The sequence below is a fragment of the Geotrypetes seraphini genome, chromosome 10, assembly GCF_902459505.1.
Source record: "Geotrypetes seraphini chromosome 10, aGeoSer1.1, whole genome shotgun sequence".
NCBI classification, from domain to species: Eukaryota; Metazoa; Chordata; class Amphibia; order Gymnophiona; family Dermophiidae; genus Geotrypetes; species Geotrypetes seraphini.
In genome coordinates, this window is record NC_047093.1 from 68,681,219 (window position 1) to 68,700,018 (window position 18,800).

Consider the following 18,800-nt stretch of genomic DNA (forward strand, 5'->3'; position numbering starts at 1 on the left):
CTCATAGCATTTACAGAAATGTTCATTTTATGTATTATATTAGACTAGTTTTTTAGCCCATTACATTAACGGATGCTAGAATAGATGTGTAGACTTAGGCATTTCTTTCTTTCTTTCTTTCTCTCTCCCTGCCCTCTTTCTTTCTTTATGTCTGTGTTTATTTCTGTCTCTCTCCCTGGCCCCCTGTCTGTCTGTCTTTCCTGCCCGCTGTCTGTCTGTATTTATTTATTTCTGTCTCTACCCCCTGTCCAGTAGGAACCCTTCCCTGCTCCCCCTGTCCAGCAGTAGCCCTTCTCCCTTCCTTTTACCTCCCCCCTGTCCAGCAGCACCCCTTCCCTGCTCCTCCTGTCCAGCAGTAGCCCTTCTCCCTTCCTTTTACCTCCCCCCTGTGCAACAGCAGCATTTCTCTTCCCCCTCCCTTTCCCTGGTCTTCCTTCTCCCTAATTCCCTCTGTCTCCCCAAAAGGATGCTGTTGCAGCATTCCCCTCGCGGTCTCACACAGTCGTTAGCAGCATCCCCCCCCCATGGTCTCACACAGCCGTCGGCAGCGCAGCATTCGCAACTCGCTGCTCCTGCTTGCTTTGGTCCTTTGTCACTACCGGGTCCCAACTACTTTCTGTTTCCATGAAGGCAGGACCCGGCAGCGAGGAAGGCCCGAAGCAAGCAGGAGCAGCGAGTTGAAGCCTCCCTCCCTGCCCTATCTTCCTTCAATGCTGCCCTAGCCAAGAAGCGACTTCGGCCATACTCCAGGGGCTATAACAGTGTGCTTGCCGACTTCGGTTCTCCTCCCTCCCCTGTCTCCGGTTTCAGAGAAACAGGGTCGAGAAGTCGGCAAGCACTGCGTAGTCAGAAGTCAGCCGGTGTAGAATATCAGGAAAGCAGCTGAGGCAGGCACTGTGCATGCGTGGGCATGGCGCCACAGATCACGGACCCACCAACTTTGAAGTGTGCATGCACGCTAAGGGAATTATTATAGCGGATTCTGCATTCATGGTGGGATTTCAAATTTAAAAAAGTCTTTTTACATGATGTTTAAGCTTAAGCAATTACGTTTGGTTCATTCATATTTTATTCCTAGCCATTTTAGGGTATTTGTTTATTACTTTTTATCATAAATTGATCATTGCAATTCTCTTTACTTAGGAATTACCTTGAAACAGCTGTAAGCAGTTGATTCAAAACACAGATGAAAAAATAATATTTTGCAAATCAAAATTTGATCATGTCTCCTCCTTTTTATTGGACTTCACTGGTTGTTTATGAAGACATGTATCTTATTTAGGTTTGCTGTACAGATATTAAACTTTTAGAAGGCTTTTGTCCAGCAGGACTTATCTCTTTAATCTGTCTGTTGAATAATTATAAACATCATCATACATGTTATTTTATGCCAGGTTTTCCTTCCTTTAGGCATCTCAGATCTCTAAAGAACGCAGATAACGTGTCAATAATGCATCGGCATCCTACAGAGCAGTGGTTCCCAACCCTATCCTGGAGGACCACCAGCCAGTTGGTTTTTTGGGATAGCCCAAATGAATATGCATGAGAGAGATCTACATATAATGGAAGTGACAGGCATGCAAATCTGCCCTATGCATATTCATTAAGCTATCCTGGAAACCTGACCGGCTGGTGGTCCTCCAGGACAGGGTTGGGAACCACTGCTATAGAGAATCATGTCTACATTTACTAACAGACACTTTACATGTAGGCTAGCATTTTACAGGTCTCATGCCTAGGGACACTTATGGATGCCCAAGACTACTTCCGATGGAGACCAGACCCACACCAAGAACTTCTGTAAGCATCTTTACGTATCTCAGTAGGTACACGACATATGCCTACAATGTAGGCAATCCTTCCACGCCTATATTTTTCTAAAAAGGTGCATCCAGATTGGCTGTGAGATGGCAGTAGGACACCTACTATCGCCTACAATCGGGAGAATCAGCCCCAAACTGTCAAGTGCAGGCACCAGCGTTCAGTTTGTTAATGACACACATGGGATATGTCATTGACATTTCTCATATTACAACAATTAATGGCCCATTCCTAGTGTCTGCCTTACAGAATTACTCTCTCATCGGCTGCACAAATTAGATAACTTGTTACAAAATTATCCTAAAATTGAAGACCACCAGAGACATTCCTTGTTAGTTGATAAATAATTTTACTTTCATCATTTATGAAGAAGTTCAATTCTGGTCTCCTTATCTCAAGAAAAATATAGTGGCGCTAGAAAAGGTTCAAAGAAGAGCGACCAACATGGTAAAGGGGATGGAACTCCTCTCGTTTGAGGAAAGGCTAAAATGGTTAGGGCTCTTCAGCTTGGAAAAGAGATGACTGAGGGGAGATATGTTTGAAGTCTACAAAATCCTGAGTAAAGTAGAACGGGTACAAGTGGATCAATTTTTCACTCCGTCAAAAATTACGAAGACTAGGAGACACTTGATGAAGTTATAGGGAAATATTTTTAAAACCAATTGGAAGGAAATTTTTTTTTCATTCAGAGAATAGTTAAGCTTTGGAACGCGTTGCCAGAGGATGTGGTAAAAGCGGATAGCATAGCTGGTTTTAAGAAAGGTTTGGACAAGTTCATGGAGGAAATGTCCATAGTCTGTAATTGAGAAAGACGCGGGGGAAGTCACTGCTTGCCCTGTTTCGGTAGCATGGAATATTGCTACAATTTGGGTTTTGACCAGGTATTAATGACCTAGATTGGCCACTCTGAGAATGGGCTTGATGGACCATTGGTCTGACCCAGTAAAGCTATTCTTATGTTTGGTGATCTGGAATCTTCATGTACTATACATGTCATCTAGGTGTGACAAAATGAATCCTTCATAATCAAAAACATAAATAGGAGAGACAGGAGAAAACAGAAAGTTACAGATGAACAGGACAGGCCACTTTAAGAAAAAATGAAATAGAAAATGTTCATTCGCTTGTTGAATTACTTGGCTGTTCTGCCTTGCTTTTCTCTGCTTTTCTTTTGGTTGTATGTTCCTTTGCAATTGCTAATAAAGATATTTAAAAAAAAAAAGAAAATAGGTTGCAGATAAGTATAATTCCAGGATGAAAAGGAAAATGGGAGTCTAACTGGAAGTATGATTCTAGGAAGTCTTAATCTACAACTAGTCAGAGAAAAGAAACTCACAAAAAAGGAATGCAACAGTAATTTGGAAATACAAGTAAGGGTAATTAAGGATGTATTTAGAGATAAGAGTCATTCTTCCAGGAGGAAATTACAGGGGAAGCAGTTACAAGGAAGACAGAAGGTTGACTGAGAAGAAAAGGCCCATTAGAAGAGACTGGGTGAGCTGAGAACTATTACACCAGGAAGGGAATATCTCCAGAAAACAGAAAAAATAATTTGCTGCCATGACTGGGTCATATGACAAAAGACAGCATAGAAGATGTTTGGTTTATACATAGAGTTTATATCTTCCTTTATTTAAATGCTTACTTTATCCGTCTGAAGTTACCCTGTGGTTAAAGAGCCTACATATTTCTGGTGTGAAGGGACAGATTATGAATAACTAAAAGCATCACATTCATGTAAGCACTTTGCTGCATGATTCTTCTTGAGGATCTGGCATTAAGCGGGAACAGATCATGGTCAGTGATTCTGTTACATTCAGGTGAAAAAGGCCCTTCAGTTATTTGAAAGCACAAAGAATGGCAAGTGAAATATTTCCGCTTGCCTCATAGAGTTGTTTGGCAGAGACAGGAAGCACCACCGGATGAAATTTCTTTTGGAAGCTAAACATGACATAGAACATGGAAGAAATTGGGTGGTCCAGGTGTTTTTTCCATCCTCCTCTCCATTATCCAGGGCTTAGGAATAACGATCAACCATTATCCTTTTCTCTGGCTAGAATATACAAGCCAAGTACAGTTGGAAAACTGGTATTTAACAATTCTTCCATAGCTTTTTGTGATATTAACTGTGCCTCAAATAATTTGTCCAACTGTTACACTTCCATATTCATTTAATTTTCATTATATATTTGCTGTATAGAGCCTAATGATACAGCTTTAATGCTAACTTAGTCAAAACCAAGGCTAAAAGAATTAGTTTTTAGTTAACATCTGAAAACAGTGAGATATCAAGGCTACAGAAATGAGGCATGAGAATCAACGAGGCAAATATTGAGAGGGCATAGGATGAAGTTAAGAGGTGATAGGCTCTGGCGTAATCTAAAGAAATACTTTTTTACAGAAAGGGTGGTAGATGCATGGAACAGTCTCCCGGAAGAGGTGGTGGATTCAGAGACTGTATCTGAATTCAAAAGGGCCTGGGATAGGCACGTGGGATCTCTCAGAAAGAGAAAGAGATAATGGTTACCGTGGATGGGCAGACTAGATGGGCCATTTGGCCTTTATCTGCCATTATGTTTCTATGTTTCTCTCCCTGCAGCGTTTGTCCAGATTGTACATCAACTAGACTGTGTAGAACAGTGGTCTCAAACTCAAACCCTTTGCAGGGCCACATTTTGGATTTGTAGGTACTTGGAAGGCCTCAGAAAAAAATAGTTAATGTCTTATTAAAGAAATGGCAATTTGAGGTAAAACTCTTTATAGTTTATAAATATTTATTTTCGGCTAAGTCTTAATAATAATATTGCCATTTATAGCTAAAGAGACATATGATCAAGAAACTTTTATTTTACTTTTGTGATTATGATAAACATACTGAGGGCCTCAAACTACTACCTGGCGGGCCATGAGTTTGAGATCACTGGTGTAGAACATATACAAGAATACACTCTAAAGAATGATTTCTGAACCTAGCAACTGCATCCTTCAAAAGGCTACATCATCAATACCTAGGACCTGGCTGACATGGTTATATAAGAGCCCGGGGCTCTAACTGATCCTGGTTTGTGCTCCTCAGGCCAGTCAGGAATAGGGAAATGCCAAGTAACATGCATAGCCTTTAGTGGAAGGCACTACATACCAACCAAGCCAAGGAGAAGGACTTGATGGTACAACAGAAAACATATAACAAAGAAAAAGTACATAGGCCTCAGGATCGGTATAGAAAGTGATTCCTGGGGCCTACACGTTAGACATTGCCTGCTGTCACATCAGAGTGAGAATCTGTGTGAAGAGTTATGGTGCTTAGGTTCCAGAAAGAACCAAATTCTGTATTTCCAAGTCAAGTACTGTTGACAGAACAGCTGAGATATTTGGGCACCACGACCCAAGAGAGAGTGGTTCCACATGAGCAGCAGTCCAAAGGTGCAATGAATAACTGTTGAATCAAATAAACCACTAAGTGCAAACACTGGCTGTGGTACTTATATCTATGCTGTATATTTGTTGTTGCTATTTGGGTAGCATTTGGCAATAAATATACTGTATGTGGAGAACAGTGACTACACTTATCTTCATAGCTATATGGACAGTACATGTATATCACTGACCATCGGCAAAGTTAGATGGAACGCCAATACTCTCCCCTGGCCCTATCAGGAAAGTACTGAAGCAGTCTATCAGAATATTCAGTGGCATTATCCAGATAATGCTAATGAATTTTGGTGACATGCTCTTAGCCATAAAGCAGCAGCTGCTATACACATAAGTGTTTCTGAATATCCAGCCCAAAGGATCATGGTTAAACGAAAGCAAATTTCAGGATATTACAATTCCACCTCATTTATTCCATACTTGTTTCCTGGAACATTGTTGGCACTAAACCAATGTTACAAATTGAATAAAACATCAGACCTATCTGTTTTATTTTCCATTTTAGTGTTTTATTGTGACTGATTTATCATTCTCTAGGGTAACAATCCGGTTTAGTCCTTTCATCCTTTCCCTAAGACCTTCAGCAACATTATGTTCTATTCCCATTTTGTCTTGTTTCCCAGTTTCACTTTTCTGTGTTGGCCAAAATGTTGTTGGTTAGTAGGGGACTGGATTAGAAGTACTGCAATAATATTTATATTAATTAGGGCCTGTTTTTCTCTAGGGCTGATCAAATGGCTTTTCTCCCGTTTTTAGCCTTTTGTTCTGTTTCAGTGGGGGGTTTCTTGCAGAGATCATGATTTGCAAAAATATTTTTTTGCCAGATATGCTCTGCGCCTTCTTGTTTGACTTACACATTTCCAAAGCTTATTTTATCTGTATGCTGTTTATTTCTTTCACTCTCCTTTTGGGAGATTGTGTTGCAAACCATCATTCCATCGTTCTTTTCTGTTTTTGTTACAATGTAACCAGCGCCTTGGTTGCTCTCTTTGATTTCCATCTTTTAAACACATTTTGGTACTTATTAAAAAAAAAAAACCCAACGGATTTTGTGTTGCATATTAACCATGAGAGAACTAAAAGCAAAAGAATAATGATAATTGTCCAGTACAATTAGACTTCATTTTCAGATTTTTTTTTTTTTTTAAAGTGAATAGATTCCAAATGCAATCCCAATTCTTTATGGTTTATATAATTTCATATGGATAATAAATATATTATTCTGCATGCGGTACTCAGTAGGTGTTGTGAATACCATCAAAGAGGTGCTCACCTTAGCAATCTTCACAAAATGGCTCAGTATTTCTGCCCTTATCTTCAAGGTCTGTGCTGTTAAAATTTCTCGTACAACCCAGAAACTGACCTAAAAAAATAAAGTATAATAAATTAACTTTGATTCCATATAATTATGTTTGACATTTATTTATAGGTAACAATACATCATAATCATAATAGTGAAATAAAGAGAACAACTTTAGGAAAGCAATAAAACTCCCCCAACCACGACCGATATATGTGTTGCATTAGGATAAAAACTTGTACTGTAACTGACAAATATAACCTGTAAACTGTATATTATATCCCTAGTATGTGTCAAGATAAAAACGTGTACCCGAAAAAATCTTGTACTGCAATTATAGCAAATTGTAACCTGTTAATTGTACATTATGGGGCTCATAATAATAAAAAAAAAATTTTTTAATGGTCAGAAAGTGGCCTAAATCAGTACTTGGACAATCAAAAAGCCAGATCTTCCAAGTACCAATAATCAAAGCTGGTTTTAAAACCAGCTTAGGCCTCTAAATGCCTAGAGCGAAAAGAGGCATTTTTAGAGGAGGGGAAAGGGCAGGAGGTGGGCCGACCTAGACTTAGTCGTACAGCAAGTATAACCAAAAACTTTAAGAGGTTGCCTAGTCGGAACTTATACATTTTGACTTAGACCAAGTCAAAACAAGTATAAGTTCCAAATAGGGGTCACTGAGCTGATCACGGCTGCCGCAATCAGCTCAGCAGCCATGAATTTTGAGAAGCATACAGTGTGCTTTGTGTAGTTTAATTTTGTGGTTAACCATTATGTGTTGTTAATAAGATTATATTGTGTGTATATATGAAAAATGAATGGAAAAAATAGTGTTACAAAAAATAATACACTTACAATGGAACACAACCCACATCTGTTATTTTCCAGTTCTGCTACAAAAAAATAGGCTTTAGGACCACCAATTAAAGCCTGGCAATACAAAAGATTCGTGGACAGAACTCTTGCCTTCCAGGCAGGCAAATGGAACGATTGGCTTAGTAACTTGATCACACTCTCCTCTTCCTACTTCAGTTTCAGAAAATTGGTAAAAACGAGTTTGTTCAATCGATTTGTAAACTGAGAATCTACACAGCTCCGCTAAGAACTATATAGCTTTCCAATTCTTTCATTATATAAAATTGTACTGTTACTTTAATTGTAACCTCTTCGCTGATTGTCCAGCGCTTCTTGCTGTAAACCGCCCCGAACTTCCATGGCTTTGGCGGTATATAAGAATAAAATTATTATTATTATTATTATCCTCAATCTGGCAGTTATGCATGCTGTGAACCTTTTAAATGGATTGAGCGAGGATACTTAGACCAGTGTTTCTCAACCCATGGTACGCATACCCTAGGAGGTACGCGGGCCACCTGTTGGGGGTACATGGCCTAACCGCCAGTTCCCACCTGTCCATCCACCACTGCTGCTGCTGCTGCCACTGCCCAGGATCTCATGTTCCTGCTCGCCCCCCGCTCCAACCTTCTTGGAGCCGCATTCACTCCTTCAGTCTTCAGCAGTGCTCCTTGTGGTGGGCGGCGCACACATTGATTCAGGCACTGCACCTAAGTGGCTAACCCAGAAGCCTTCTCTCCGATGTCAGAGTTGACGTCGGAGAGAAGGTTTCTGGGTCAGCCATGTGCAGCGTATGGGTTTGCTGCTTGCACCATCCATTGTGGGAGTGCTGCTGGGGGCTTAGGAACGAAGGAGAAGCGAGTGCAGTTCAGACAAGTAAGGGGGACATGATGATTTGCGACCGTTTGGGGTTCGATAATAATTGACTTAGCTTTGTGTTACATTGCATTTGAAGTGGTTTGCATATTTATATTACATACAGGTACTTCCGCTGTCGTCAGTGGACTCTCAATCCAATTGAGATATATTTGGGGCAATGGAGGGTTAAGTGTTTTGCCCAAAATCACAAGGAGCCACGGTAGTAATCAAACCTGGTTCTGCTGTGGTTTAAGTGCCTTTTGTGTTAGGGAACAAACTCTCACAGCAACAGATTCAGTCCAAATACCGTAGCCAGAATTTCATTTATACCAGCTGAAAGGTTTTATAGAGGACCTAAGGGATATCAGACAGCCCTCCAAACAGCATAGTTTGGATGGGTAAATTCCTCATTTGTCCCAAGGTACCTCCTCCACCTTATTTTATATATATATATATATATATCTTTTGCTTAATTTCTTATATGTATATTTATTCTTATTTTCAATCTTATAACTTATTTTTCTTAAGCATATTGGATGTACTTAGCTTTTTTTGCATTCAGCTGCAAGCGTTTGGGGAAATAGCTTGCAGCTGAATGCAAAAAAAGCTAAGTACATCCAATATGCTTAAGAAAAATAAGTTATAAGATTGAAAATAAGAATAAATATACATATAAGAAATTAAGCAAAAGATATATATATATAAAATAAGGTGGAGGAGGTACCTTGGGACAAATGAGGAATTTACCCATCCAAACTATGCTGTTTGGAGGGCTGTCTGATATCCCTTAGGTCCTCTATAAAACCTTTCAGCCGGTATAAATGAAATTCTGGCTACGGTATTTGGACTGAATCTGTTGCTGTGAGAGTTTGTTTTACGGTTTGAAATTAGGAAGTTTTGTGTTAGGGGGCATGGATGGGTGGATAATTTGACAAGAAATTCCACAGATGTTTGGATGTTTGGAAACCACTGACTAAGTTCTGTAAGGAATGATAACTGATTTTATTTTATCGACCCTTAAGCATACACAGGGAGGGGGGGGAGGGGAGGGTTTCATTCGGGGAATGTAGGTATGTAATTTTTCTGATTATTTGGTGGGGGAGAAATAGTTGTGCATTAATGTTTATAAGTTTAATGTGCATTTTGTGTAAACTTATGTATATTGAAATTGTTTGCACTATAGTAGTTTGGGAAATTTAATAAAGATTTACAAAAATAAAAAAGAAATTCCACAGATTAATTGTTTATTTAGTTGGATATGGTGGTAGAGAAGGAATTGAGCTTATTGAGTTGGATATGATGGTGGAGAGATTGAAGGGGATGCAAGGTGGGGGAATATTGGACATAGTGATGGAGGGAAATATGTGGAATGGTGCTGGATAGGGGTGATAGGAATGGGCAGTAGTGAAAAATACTGAACATGATCCAGGGGATGAGAGAATGAGAAATATTAGACTTGGAGGGGGGCTAGAAAGGAGGAAGGGAGGGGAGATGTCAGACCACTGGAAGGGGAGGGGATGTGTGTGAGAGATCTTGGCTGAGATTAGTTGTTTATAAAAATAAATAGAAGAAATGTCATTAGAATTAGTACTATTATTATGGGGATGGAGCTAGGGGCAGAGTTTGGGCAGGTCTGGAACAGAGTTTGGGCGGGTCTGGGGTGGAGCTTGGGCAGCGGTACTCGGTTGGTATTTGTTAGGCTTAGGGGGTACTTACTTAGCTTGAAAAGGTTAAGAAACACTGACTTAAACAGTTTGAATGCAATCTTCCTTAGGTCTCTCCAGTTTTTTAGGCTATCAATGGCTACCAGAGTGGACATGTGATATTTAGCATTATAAAACAGCATTTTTCCAAACAGTAATGTGAAAATAAGTTCAGCCAATGCAAAATTGATGAAGGTTTCTAAGAAGCAGATGACTGCTTGTATATCGTTGGGAGAAACAGTTTTAATTATAACCACATTATAAAACAGGGCTCATAACGTTGAACACACACAAACAAAATTTCTCCCGTTATCTCCATTAGCTATTCACATTTGCTCCATAGCGTGAAAGAAGGATTTATGTTTTCATAGAACGAATCAGGATGCCATGCAATTATGGAACAAAAATCCTGTAACTTCATGAACTGCCATATTGAAAAATGACTGCATTTGCCAAAAAGCTTTAAAGTGAGCATGAAAGAAGAATTCACATTCCTTGCTCCATATTAAGTTAAGATGTCTGTATACAGGAAAACAAAGTGGAATACATTTCCTTTACAGGGCAGTACATGTGAATCAAAGAAACGACAAGGGGAACAACACGCTTAAAAGAGTCTCTGGATGCTCAAGCTTCTTTTAGTGAAAGGATGATTTTGTATCCACCCCAAAAAAAAGTCAAGGGGTGTAGATAGGAGACTCCAGGTGCAGTGGCGAACCAAGAGGGGAGCAGGGGGGAGGGGGAGCAGTCCACCCCGGGTGCACGGCTTGGGGGGGTGCACAACCGGCCAGGTCCGGGTCCTCCTGCCCTTCCTATCCCCTGGCCCGCGCCGCTGCAATCCTACCTCCTCCCGCCGACAAGAAGTTTTTCCGACGTCAATTCTGACGTCGGAGAGGACGTTCCGGGCCAGCCAGGCAGCAATTGCAGGCGCGGACCGGGGGAAAGGAAGGGGAGAGGCGCTTTTTTTTTCTGCGGCAGGGGGGCAGGATGTAGGCAGGCAAGCTGGCTGGCTTTATCGCAGCAAGGAGGGAGGGAGATAGGTAGGCAGACAGGCAGGCTGGCTTTGGGGGTGGACAAATCTGGAAGGCAGTGGGGGGGACATAAGGAGGCAATGGGGGCACTAAGGACATGAGAAGGAGGCACTGGGGGCACCATAGACACAGGAAGGAGGCACTGAGGGCACTAAGGACACGGGAAGGAGGCACTGGGGGCACTATGGACACGGGAAGGAGGCACTGGGGGCACTATGGACACGGGATGGAGGCACGGGAAGGAGGCACTGGGGGCACTATGGACACGGGAAGGAGGCACTGGGGGCACTATGGACACGGGAAGGAGGCACTGGGGGCACTATGGACACGGGAAGGAGGCACTGGGGGCACTATGGACACGGGAAGGAGGCACTGGGGGTACCATGGACATGGGAAGAAGGCACTGGGGGCACTAAGGACATGGGAAGGAAGGAGGGAGGGAATAGAAAGGGACAATTGTTTGGCCTGAGTGCAGAAAGAAAGAAATGAAAGAAAGGATACACAGTCAATTAATAAATGTCCCCTTTTGATGAAAAAAATAAATGGTCACGTTACCTCTGACTTACTTTCTCTGCAGCACAGTCGGCAGTCGCGCTGTGGTGCAGGAAGGTCCCGCGATGACTCGTCTGCTGGCTCTGCTCCAGAAGAAGTAAGTTACGTCGGAGGGGGTGGACCCGGCAGACGCAGTCATTGCCACAACTCCCTGTGTCTTCCGGAGCAGAGCCAGCAGACGAGTCATCGCGGGATCTTCCAGCATGCGGCTGCTGAGTCCGCTCCAGAGCAAGTAAGTCGGAGTGGGGTGGACTGGCAGCCGGCAGCCACAGTCATCGTGGGATCTTGCAGTATGAAGGGAGAGAAAGGAGCAGGATTGCTGGAATGGAAGAGTGGTGGAGGGAAAGAAAGGGGGCACGGTGATATGGAAGGGTGGTGCTGATAGAATTGATGTACAGAGAAAGGGGAGAGACATAAGGGGAAGGATATTGGAGGGAAAGAAAGGGGGCAGATGCTGATTGAAGAGGGGTGGATGGTAAGACAAAAGGCAGACATTGGATGGTAGTGGGGAGCCTAAGCTGGATGGAAGTGCAAGTGGGAGAGATAAGGGAGCAAATGCAGGAAGGAAATGGGAGGAGAGAAAGAGGGGAGCAGGCGCTGGATGGAAGTGGACAGAGAGAGGAGAAGGTACTAGATGGAAGGGTTGGAGAAAAAGGGTACATGATGGAAGGAGGGGATAAATAAAAGGAGGGCACATAATGGGGAGAAACACTGGAGGAGTGAGGGAAAGAGGTGGCAAGCTTTAGGTAGACAGTAAAAGAGGACATTGATGAGAGGGTAGTAAGAACGTTATCTAGACAGATGCAGAAAATAAATTGAAAAGGAAAATGAGGGGAAAAAAGGAAAAGGGATTGCAGAGGAAAGGTGTGGGAGAGGGAAGGAGAGGAGAGAGATGCCAGACCAATGGGGATGAAAGGAGAGGTGGAAGGGGGAGGCATACAGTTTCTGGAAGGGGCATAGAAGGAGAGAAGATGCCATACAGGGGAAGAGAGACGGCAGACAGTGGATGGAAGGAAGAGAGTTACAAGAAGATGAGGAAAGCAGAAACCACAGAAGAAAAGGTAGAAAAAAAATTTCTATTTATTTATTGCTTTAGGAGACATGTGTCACTGTTTCTGTGGTGCACTGTATGCAGAATCCAGCTTCTTACTGGTTCAATTAAACCTTTGTCTATGTATTTCTATTTTATCCCCCCTTTCACAAAACTGTGGAGCGTTTTTTAGCGACAGCCATGGTGGTAGCAGCTCTGATGCTCAGAATTCTATTAGCGTCAGAGCTGTTACCACCGTGGCTAAAATCCACACTACAGTTTTGTAAAAAAAGGGAGGGGTTAGTTTGTGATTACATATTCCATACTAGGCGAAGGTGTTTTCTGTGTTCTGTGTGTTCGAAAGACATGGTTTTTTGTTAGGCTTGACTGCAGGATTGATCTGTACTAGTCTGGCTTGTTTAATTTTACAATGTGTGTATTGATGTTGTACTGCTCACTGCAATATGTAAGATCCTGCCTTTTCCTAGGTACTCATGTGACATGTGGCTTGTTACTAAAAATCATGTTTTTCGTTCAGATTGGGGGGGGGTGTCACAAAATGATGGGCCCCGGGTGTCACATATGCTAGGTATGCCACTGTCCAGGTACAGATTTGGTAGAGTTATTCCAGAAAGGCTAATTTTCATTTTTTACTTCTGAAAATACAGATCTGATACCAATGGAGATGCTGGCCCATAACACAACTAATTCTAAGGGTTTGTCTACTCTACCTGTACTTATTACGGCTATGGAAACTCATCAATAGAGAAGATGCACTGGAACAGCTGAAATAATAAAACTACCACTGAAACTACAATAAGTGAAACATTATCAGAAAGAGCTCATTAAAAAGATCCACATGATTTTTACACCAATTAACTGATCATATCACTAGCAACTACATTTGAAAACAATAAAGCAAAATGCTGAAAGTTTCTTCTTAGATTAATCCAAATAGAGCTAATTTACAGACTAGGGAAAAAGTCATAGTCATTGCTGCAAGAGCGACACCTAGTGACCAGATTTATGACCTCCAACTGAAGGGTTGAAGAAATCCTGGTACACGGGCCCTGGCCGAGGACTCTCATTACAATGACTAGACCGGGATTATCCAACGTCGGTCCTCGAGGTCCACAATTCAGCCAGGGTTTCAGGATTTCCCCAATGAATTTGCATGAGATCTGTTTCCATTGTAAGCAAATAGATCTCATGCATATTCATTTGGGAAATCCTGAAAACCCGACCTGGGGAGGGCCAAGGTTGGACACCCCTGGACTAGACCAAATTAAGCTTATATAAAACGGAAGGAAAAATCCCAAGTAGTTCAAAGTGAAGGCTTGGAGTGCTAATGGCACTATGTTCCAAGCTTGGTTCTGAATTGGAAGATAGAAGAAACTTAATAAATTTACTGGGGGCCATATGAAAACTTCTTCAAAATATTTGGAACAGAAAAGTTTCAGTTCCTTTATTTTGTCTTGATTTGCTTTGGTTTGCCTTTTAAAGGTAAACTGTGAGCTTAGGTAATGTTAGGTACACTCTGATCTCCAAATGAGTGTAACATAGTCTAAAGAGACGTACCGCATATACTTGAATATAAACCAATCTGAATATAAACCAATGTAACAACCTTCTTTTCTCCCAAAACATGGGGGGAAAAAGGTTGACTCTCCGCCCCCTGACTTGTCCCCGACTTGTTGCAGGCCTCCCCAGGTCTGCCTTGAGCACTGGTGGTCCAACAGTGAGCAGGGACAGGAGTAACCCCTTCTGTCTCATGTCCGAGCTGGCTCTGCACCCCCTGACCCTTCCTCGACTCATTGCATGCCTTCCCATGGCCTGCCTTGATTCCTGGTTGTCCAGCGGTGAACCGGGGCAGGAGCAATCCTCCTACACTCTTGCCCTGTGCAGAGCCATTAAAGAAAATGGGTGCTGTGAGTTCCCACTGCAACCTCGTGAGACCATGGGAATTTGTGAGGTTACAGTGGGAATTCATGGTAACCATTTTACTTAGCAGCTCTACATGGGGTAGGAGCTTAGGAGGGGTCGGGGGTGCCGAGCCAGCTAGAACAGGACACGAGAGTCGCCGCTCCTGTCCCGGCTCACTGCTGGAACACCAGAGCTCAAGGCAGGCCCAGGGGAGGCTTGCAATGGCTCCGGAAGAGGGGCATGGGTTGCACAGCTAGATGACTCAAATATAAACCGAGACCTCCCATTTTGGGCCATTTTTTTGGTCAAAAAAAATCTCAGTTTATGTTCAAGTATATATGGTAAGTGATTTGACCTGCCCAAAGGCAGCTATGAACTCATTCATCACTGCTTAACATATTTCAACCAAACTGCAGATAATTTCCACAGTATTGTAACTTAAGCTTTATTTCCTACAGACTCCATCTCAAAAGTAAAATTAATATGTCTCACATGTCTGCTCTGACAAAATAGGATTATTCCATATATTGGTCACCTTGCAAACTCAATATGTTTGGAGATCTATAACTCATGAGAAGCTTAATGACCAGCTATCCTATTCATATTTCTTATTTATTGTTGAATAAAATAGTAAACATAATACTCATCATGTTGCATTTATGAAGCGCTTTTTCCCCAAACAGGCTATCAACATGATTTATAACCACCATGAGACAGAGTAAAGCAAAGAGGATAAACTAGCATAAGCAAGGCAGGGGGGAAGGAGGTTTAATAGCTGCCAAGGATGAAGAGCAAGTAGGACTACTCTTTAAATACAAATAGGCAAGATAACTTTGTAAAATTACCCCCTGTGAAGTTCAAGAGGTGGGTATGTATATATTAAGAAGTATGGGGGGAGGGGAAGGATACAGAGTAGAGAATGACATGTGAATGTTTACCATGGTAATTACCATGGTAATGGGGAACACTTTGAAAAATTTCCCAGGAATACCACGATAACAATGGACCATTTTGCGGTAGTGCCATGGGAACGGGGGCCATTATCTCAGCATTCCTATAGTAATGGGAAAGCCTTCCCTAAGTACCCTTGCTTACCAGCTCTGCTCCAGCGGTCCTGCATCTCTCTTCATGCTGAATGGGTCCCTGGCAGTGGCAATTCCCATATTCTACCTACCACTGACCCAGAAGCTTTTCCCTCTACTGCAAACTTCCTATTTTGTGGCAGAGGGAAAAGCTTCCAGGTCAGTGCTAGGCAGCATGTGGGAATCGCTGCCACTGCCAGGGACTCATTCAGGTTGAAGAGAGACACAGGACTGCGGGAGCCAAGTTGGAGCTTTCTCTCTGCAGCGTCTTGGGAAGAGAGAAATACTGCACCTAACTGGAGGTAGGGAGGAGTAAGAGAGAAAACTGCTAAATTGGGGGTGGGGGAGGGAGAAGGAAGACCAGGGAAAGGAAGGGAGAAGAGAGAGATGCCTGATCATGGGGAGTGGAGTGAAGGGAAGGAAAGAAGGAAAGGAGAAGGGAGGGGAAGGGAGAGATGCCAGAAATTAGAGCACGGAGAGGAAGAAGGAGGGAGAGATGGAAGGGAAGGAGAGAAGAGGAGAAGAGAGAGATGGCAGAGCATGGGGGGAGGAAGAGATGGAAGGGAAGGAGACAAGAGATGCTAGAAATGAAGGGAGGAAAGGAGAGATATGCCAAACCAACCATGGAGGGAGATGATATAAATGGAAAGGAAGGAGACAGATGTTAGACCAAGGAGTGGGAAGGAAGGAAGGAAATGAGAGGAGAAATGGCAGAGCAAGGGAGGAGGGGAGGTGGAGACATCGAGAGGAGAGAGGGATGAAGCTGGAATGAATCATGTAAAAAAAAGAGAGGAGTCACAGGCTAAATGGAGGGGTGCAGGTGCTGGATAGAAGGGGTAGAGAGAAGACAGTTTATGGAAGAGGCATAGAAAGAGGAGCCACAGAAAGGCATAGAAAAGAAGCATAGAAAGAGATGCCATATGGAAGGGGCATACAATGACTAGAAGGTAGAGAGCGGGCAAACAGTGGATGGAAGAGGCAGAGAAAGAGGGCAGATACTGGATGGAAGGAAGAGAATGAAGAGAAGATGAGAAAAGCAGAAATCAGAGACGACAAAGGTAGAAAAAATAAATTTATATTTATTTATTTATTTTATTTGTGCTTTAGGATATAGTAGTATTGTAGCTGTGTTGATAAATGCTTATAAATGGAAATAAGGCTATCTTTTTATTGGAATAATTTTAATACATTTTTGACTAATTTTTGGAGACCAAAACACCCTTTCTCAGATCAGGACAGGAAACCGTAGCGGCAAAATATTGTTCTGATCTGAAGAAAGGTTTTGTCTTCTGAAAGCTAATTGAAAACTGTATTAGTCCAATAAAATGTTATCTTATTTTAAATTTTTTATTTCTATTTGTTAATTTGTCAGTTGTTTATTTTTTTTCAAATTTACATCTATCTTTATATTTATAGTTTGAACAGTATTTGGGGACATGCATCACTGTTTCTATGGTGTTGCAGTGTGTTCAGAGTCTGGCTTCTTGGCAGTTCAGTTGAACTTTTGTCTACAAATTTCTATTTTTAGTTCGTGATTACTTATTCCATTCTGTGTGAGGGTGTACCGTATTTGTGTTGTGTGTGTATGAAAAAGACACTGGGCTCCTTTTACTAAGGTGCGCTAGTGTTTTTAGGGCATGTTAGCCAAAAACTTACCACCTGCTTAAAAGGAGGCGGTAGCAGGTAGCGCGCGTGCTATTCCACGCGTTAAGGCCCTAACGCACCTTTGTAAAAGAAGCCTATGGTTTTCTGTTAGCACTGACTATGCATTAACTTTATTTTTCTTAGAAAGTCATTTAACAGGTGCATTCTAATTACAGAGGAAGTTGGGCTAGATTAGAGAAAAATAAAATCTTCCTTTCTGCTTTTAGCAAGAAAATGCAGGGAAGAAAATTAAGACTGCGAGGACAGTGAGGTGATAGGGTTACAAAATGTGCTAAACTGCGGAGAAGGGGTGGGATGGGGAAAAATCTTTTGTTGCGGGGAGGGAAATGGGATGAATTTTTGTCCCTGCTTCACTCTCTAAAAAGTCTAGGAAAAAATATTGGAAAGTGAAGGACAAGGTATAGAAATGAATGATAACAGTAGCATACGAGGAGTGTTCAAATTATCTACCTGAGTATGACAAAGTAGCAAGCGTGTTGAAACAAGTCTGTGAATGTTGTGACATGTCTCAAGGTTACTCATGCACAGTTGCAGCTCAGTGTGAGTCTAACACTCCAAAAGACAGGATGTCAGGAGTGTCCTCATGTGAATCAAGTTGGAAACTGCCAGATTTGTAGAACCTTTCAGTGATAAAATTTCTCACAAAAGAAGGGAAAAAGCCAAAGAAGATCCATGAATGCATGACTGCAGTTTATGGTGAGTCTGCCCCATCATCCTACAAAGTAAAATTTTAGAGCAAACAGTTTAAGTGGGGTAGAGAGTCCATTGAAGATGACTCTTACACTGGATGGCCTGTGGAAACAACTTCCACAGAAATGTGCAAGAAAGTTGAGGATTTAATTTTGTCAGGCAGACAAATTAAGGTTTCCTGAATACCTAAAGAAATGGGCATCTCGGCAGGTACAGGTTGGAAAATAATTCATGCAAAGTTGGGTAAGGTTACTGCAAGACGAGGCTCAGTTAGCTGAGTGAGAGAAAACAAAGACAGAATGACTTCAAAATAGTAAGTCCATTCACAACTGTAATGAGCCATGGATCCATTGTCCCCATGCAGGCCCAGGATGATAATGATAAGCTTTTCGACAAGTTACAATTCAGCAGTTTCACTTTGGATTGTCCAGTTGAAGTTCCTTTGTAGAAATATGGCAATCTCAAGGTTAGTTAGAGGGTGTCATGGAAGGTTGGAAAAGAGACAGCTGAGGGAAGATATGATTGAAGTCTACAAAATCCTGAGTGGAGTAGAACGAGTACAAGTGGATTGATTTTTTGCTCCATCAAATATTACAAGACTAGGGGACACTCGAAGAAGTTACATAGAAATACTTTTAAAACCAATAGGAGGAAATTTTTTTTTACCATTCAGAGAATAGCTACGCTCTGGAATGTGTTGCCAGAGGATGTGGTAAGAGTGGATAGCGTAGCTGGTTTCAAGAAAGGTTTGGACAAGTTCCTGGAGGAAATGTCCATAGTCTGTTATTGAGAAAGACATGGGGGAAGCCACTGCTTGCCCTGTATTGGTAGCATGGAATATTGCTACACCTTGAGTTTTGG

General features: G+C 42.0%; 1 protein-coding gene across 1 annotated transcript in view; it reads right to left on the reverse strand.

The window, feature by feature from the left end:
• RALGPS1 (Ral GEF with PH domain and SH3 binding motif 1) overlaps positions 1-18,800 on the reverse strand; it is a 643,064-nt gene that overhangs the window by 390,697 nt on the left and 233,567 nt on the right. The window contains 1 exon segment of the mRNA XM_033960779.1: positions 6,527-6,616. Within this exon segment, the coding sequence (XP_033816670.1) occupies positions 6,527-6,616 (90 nt within the window).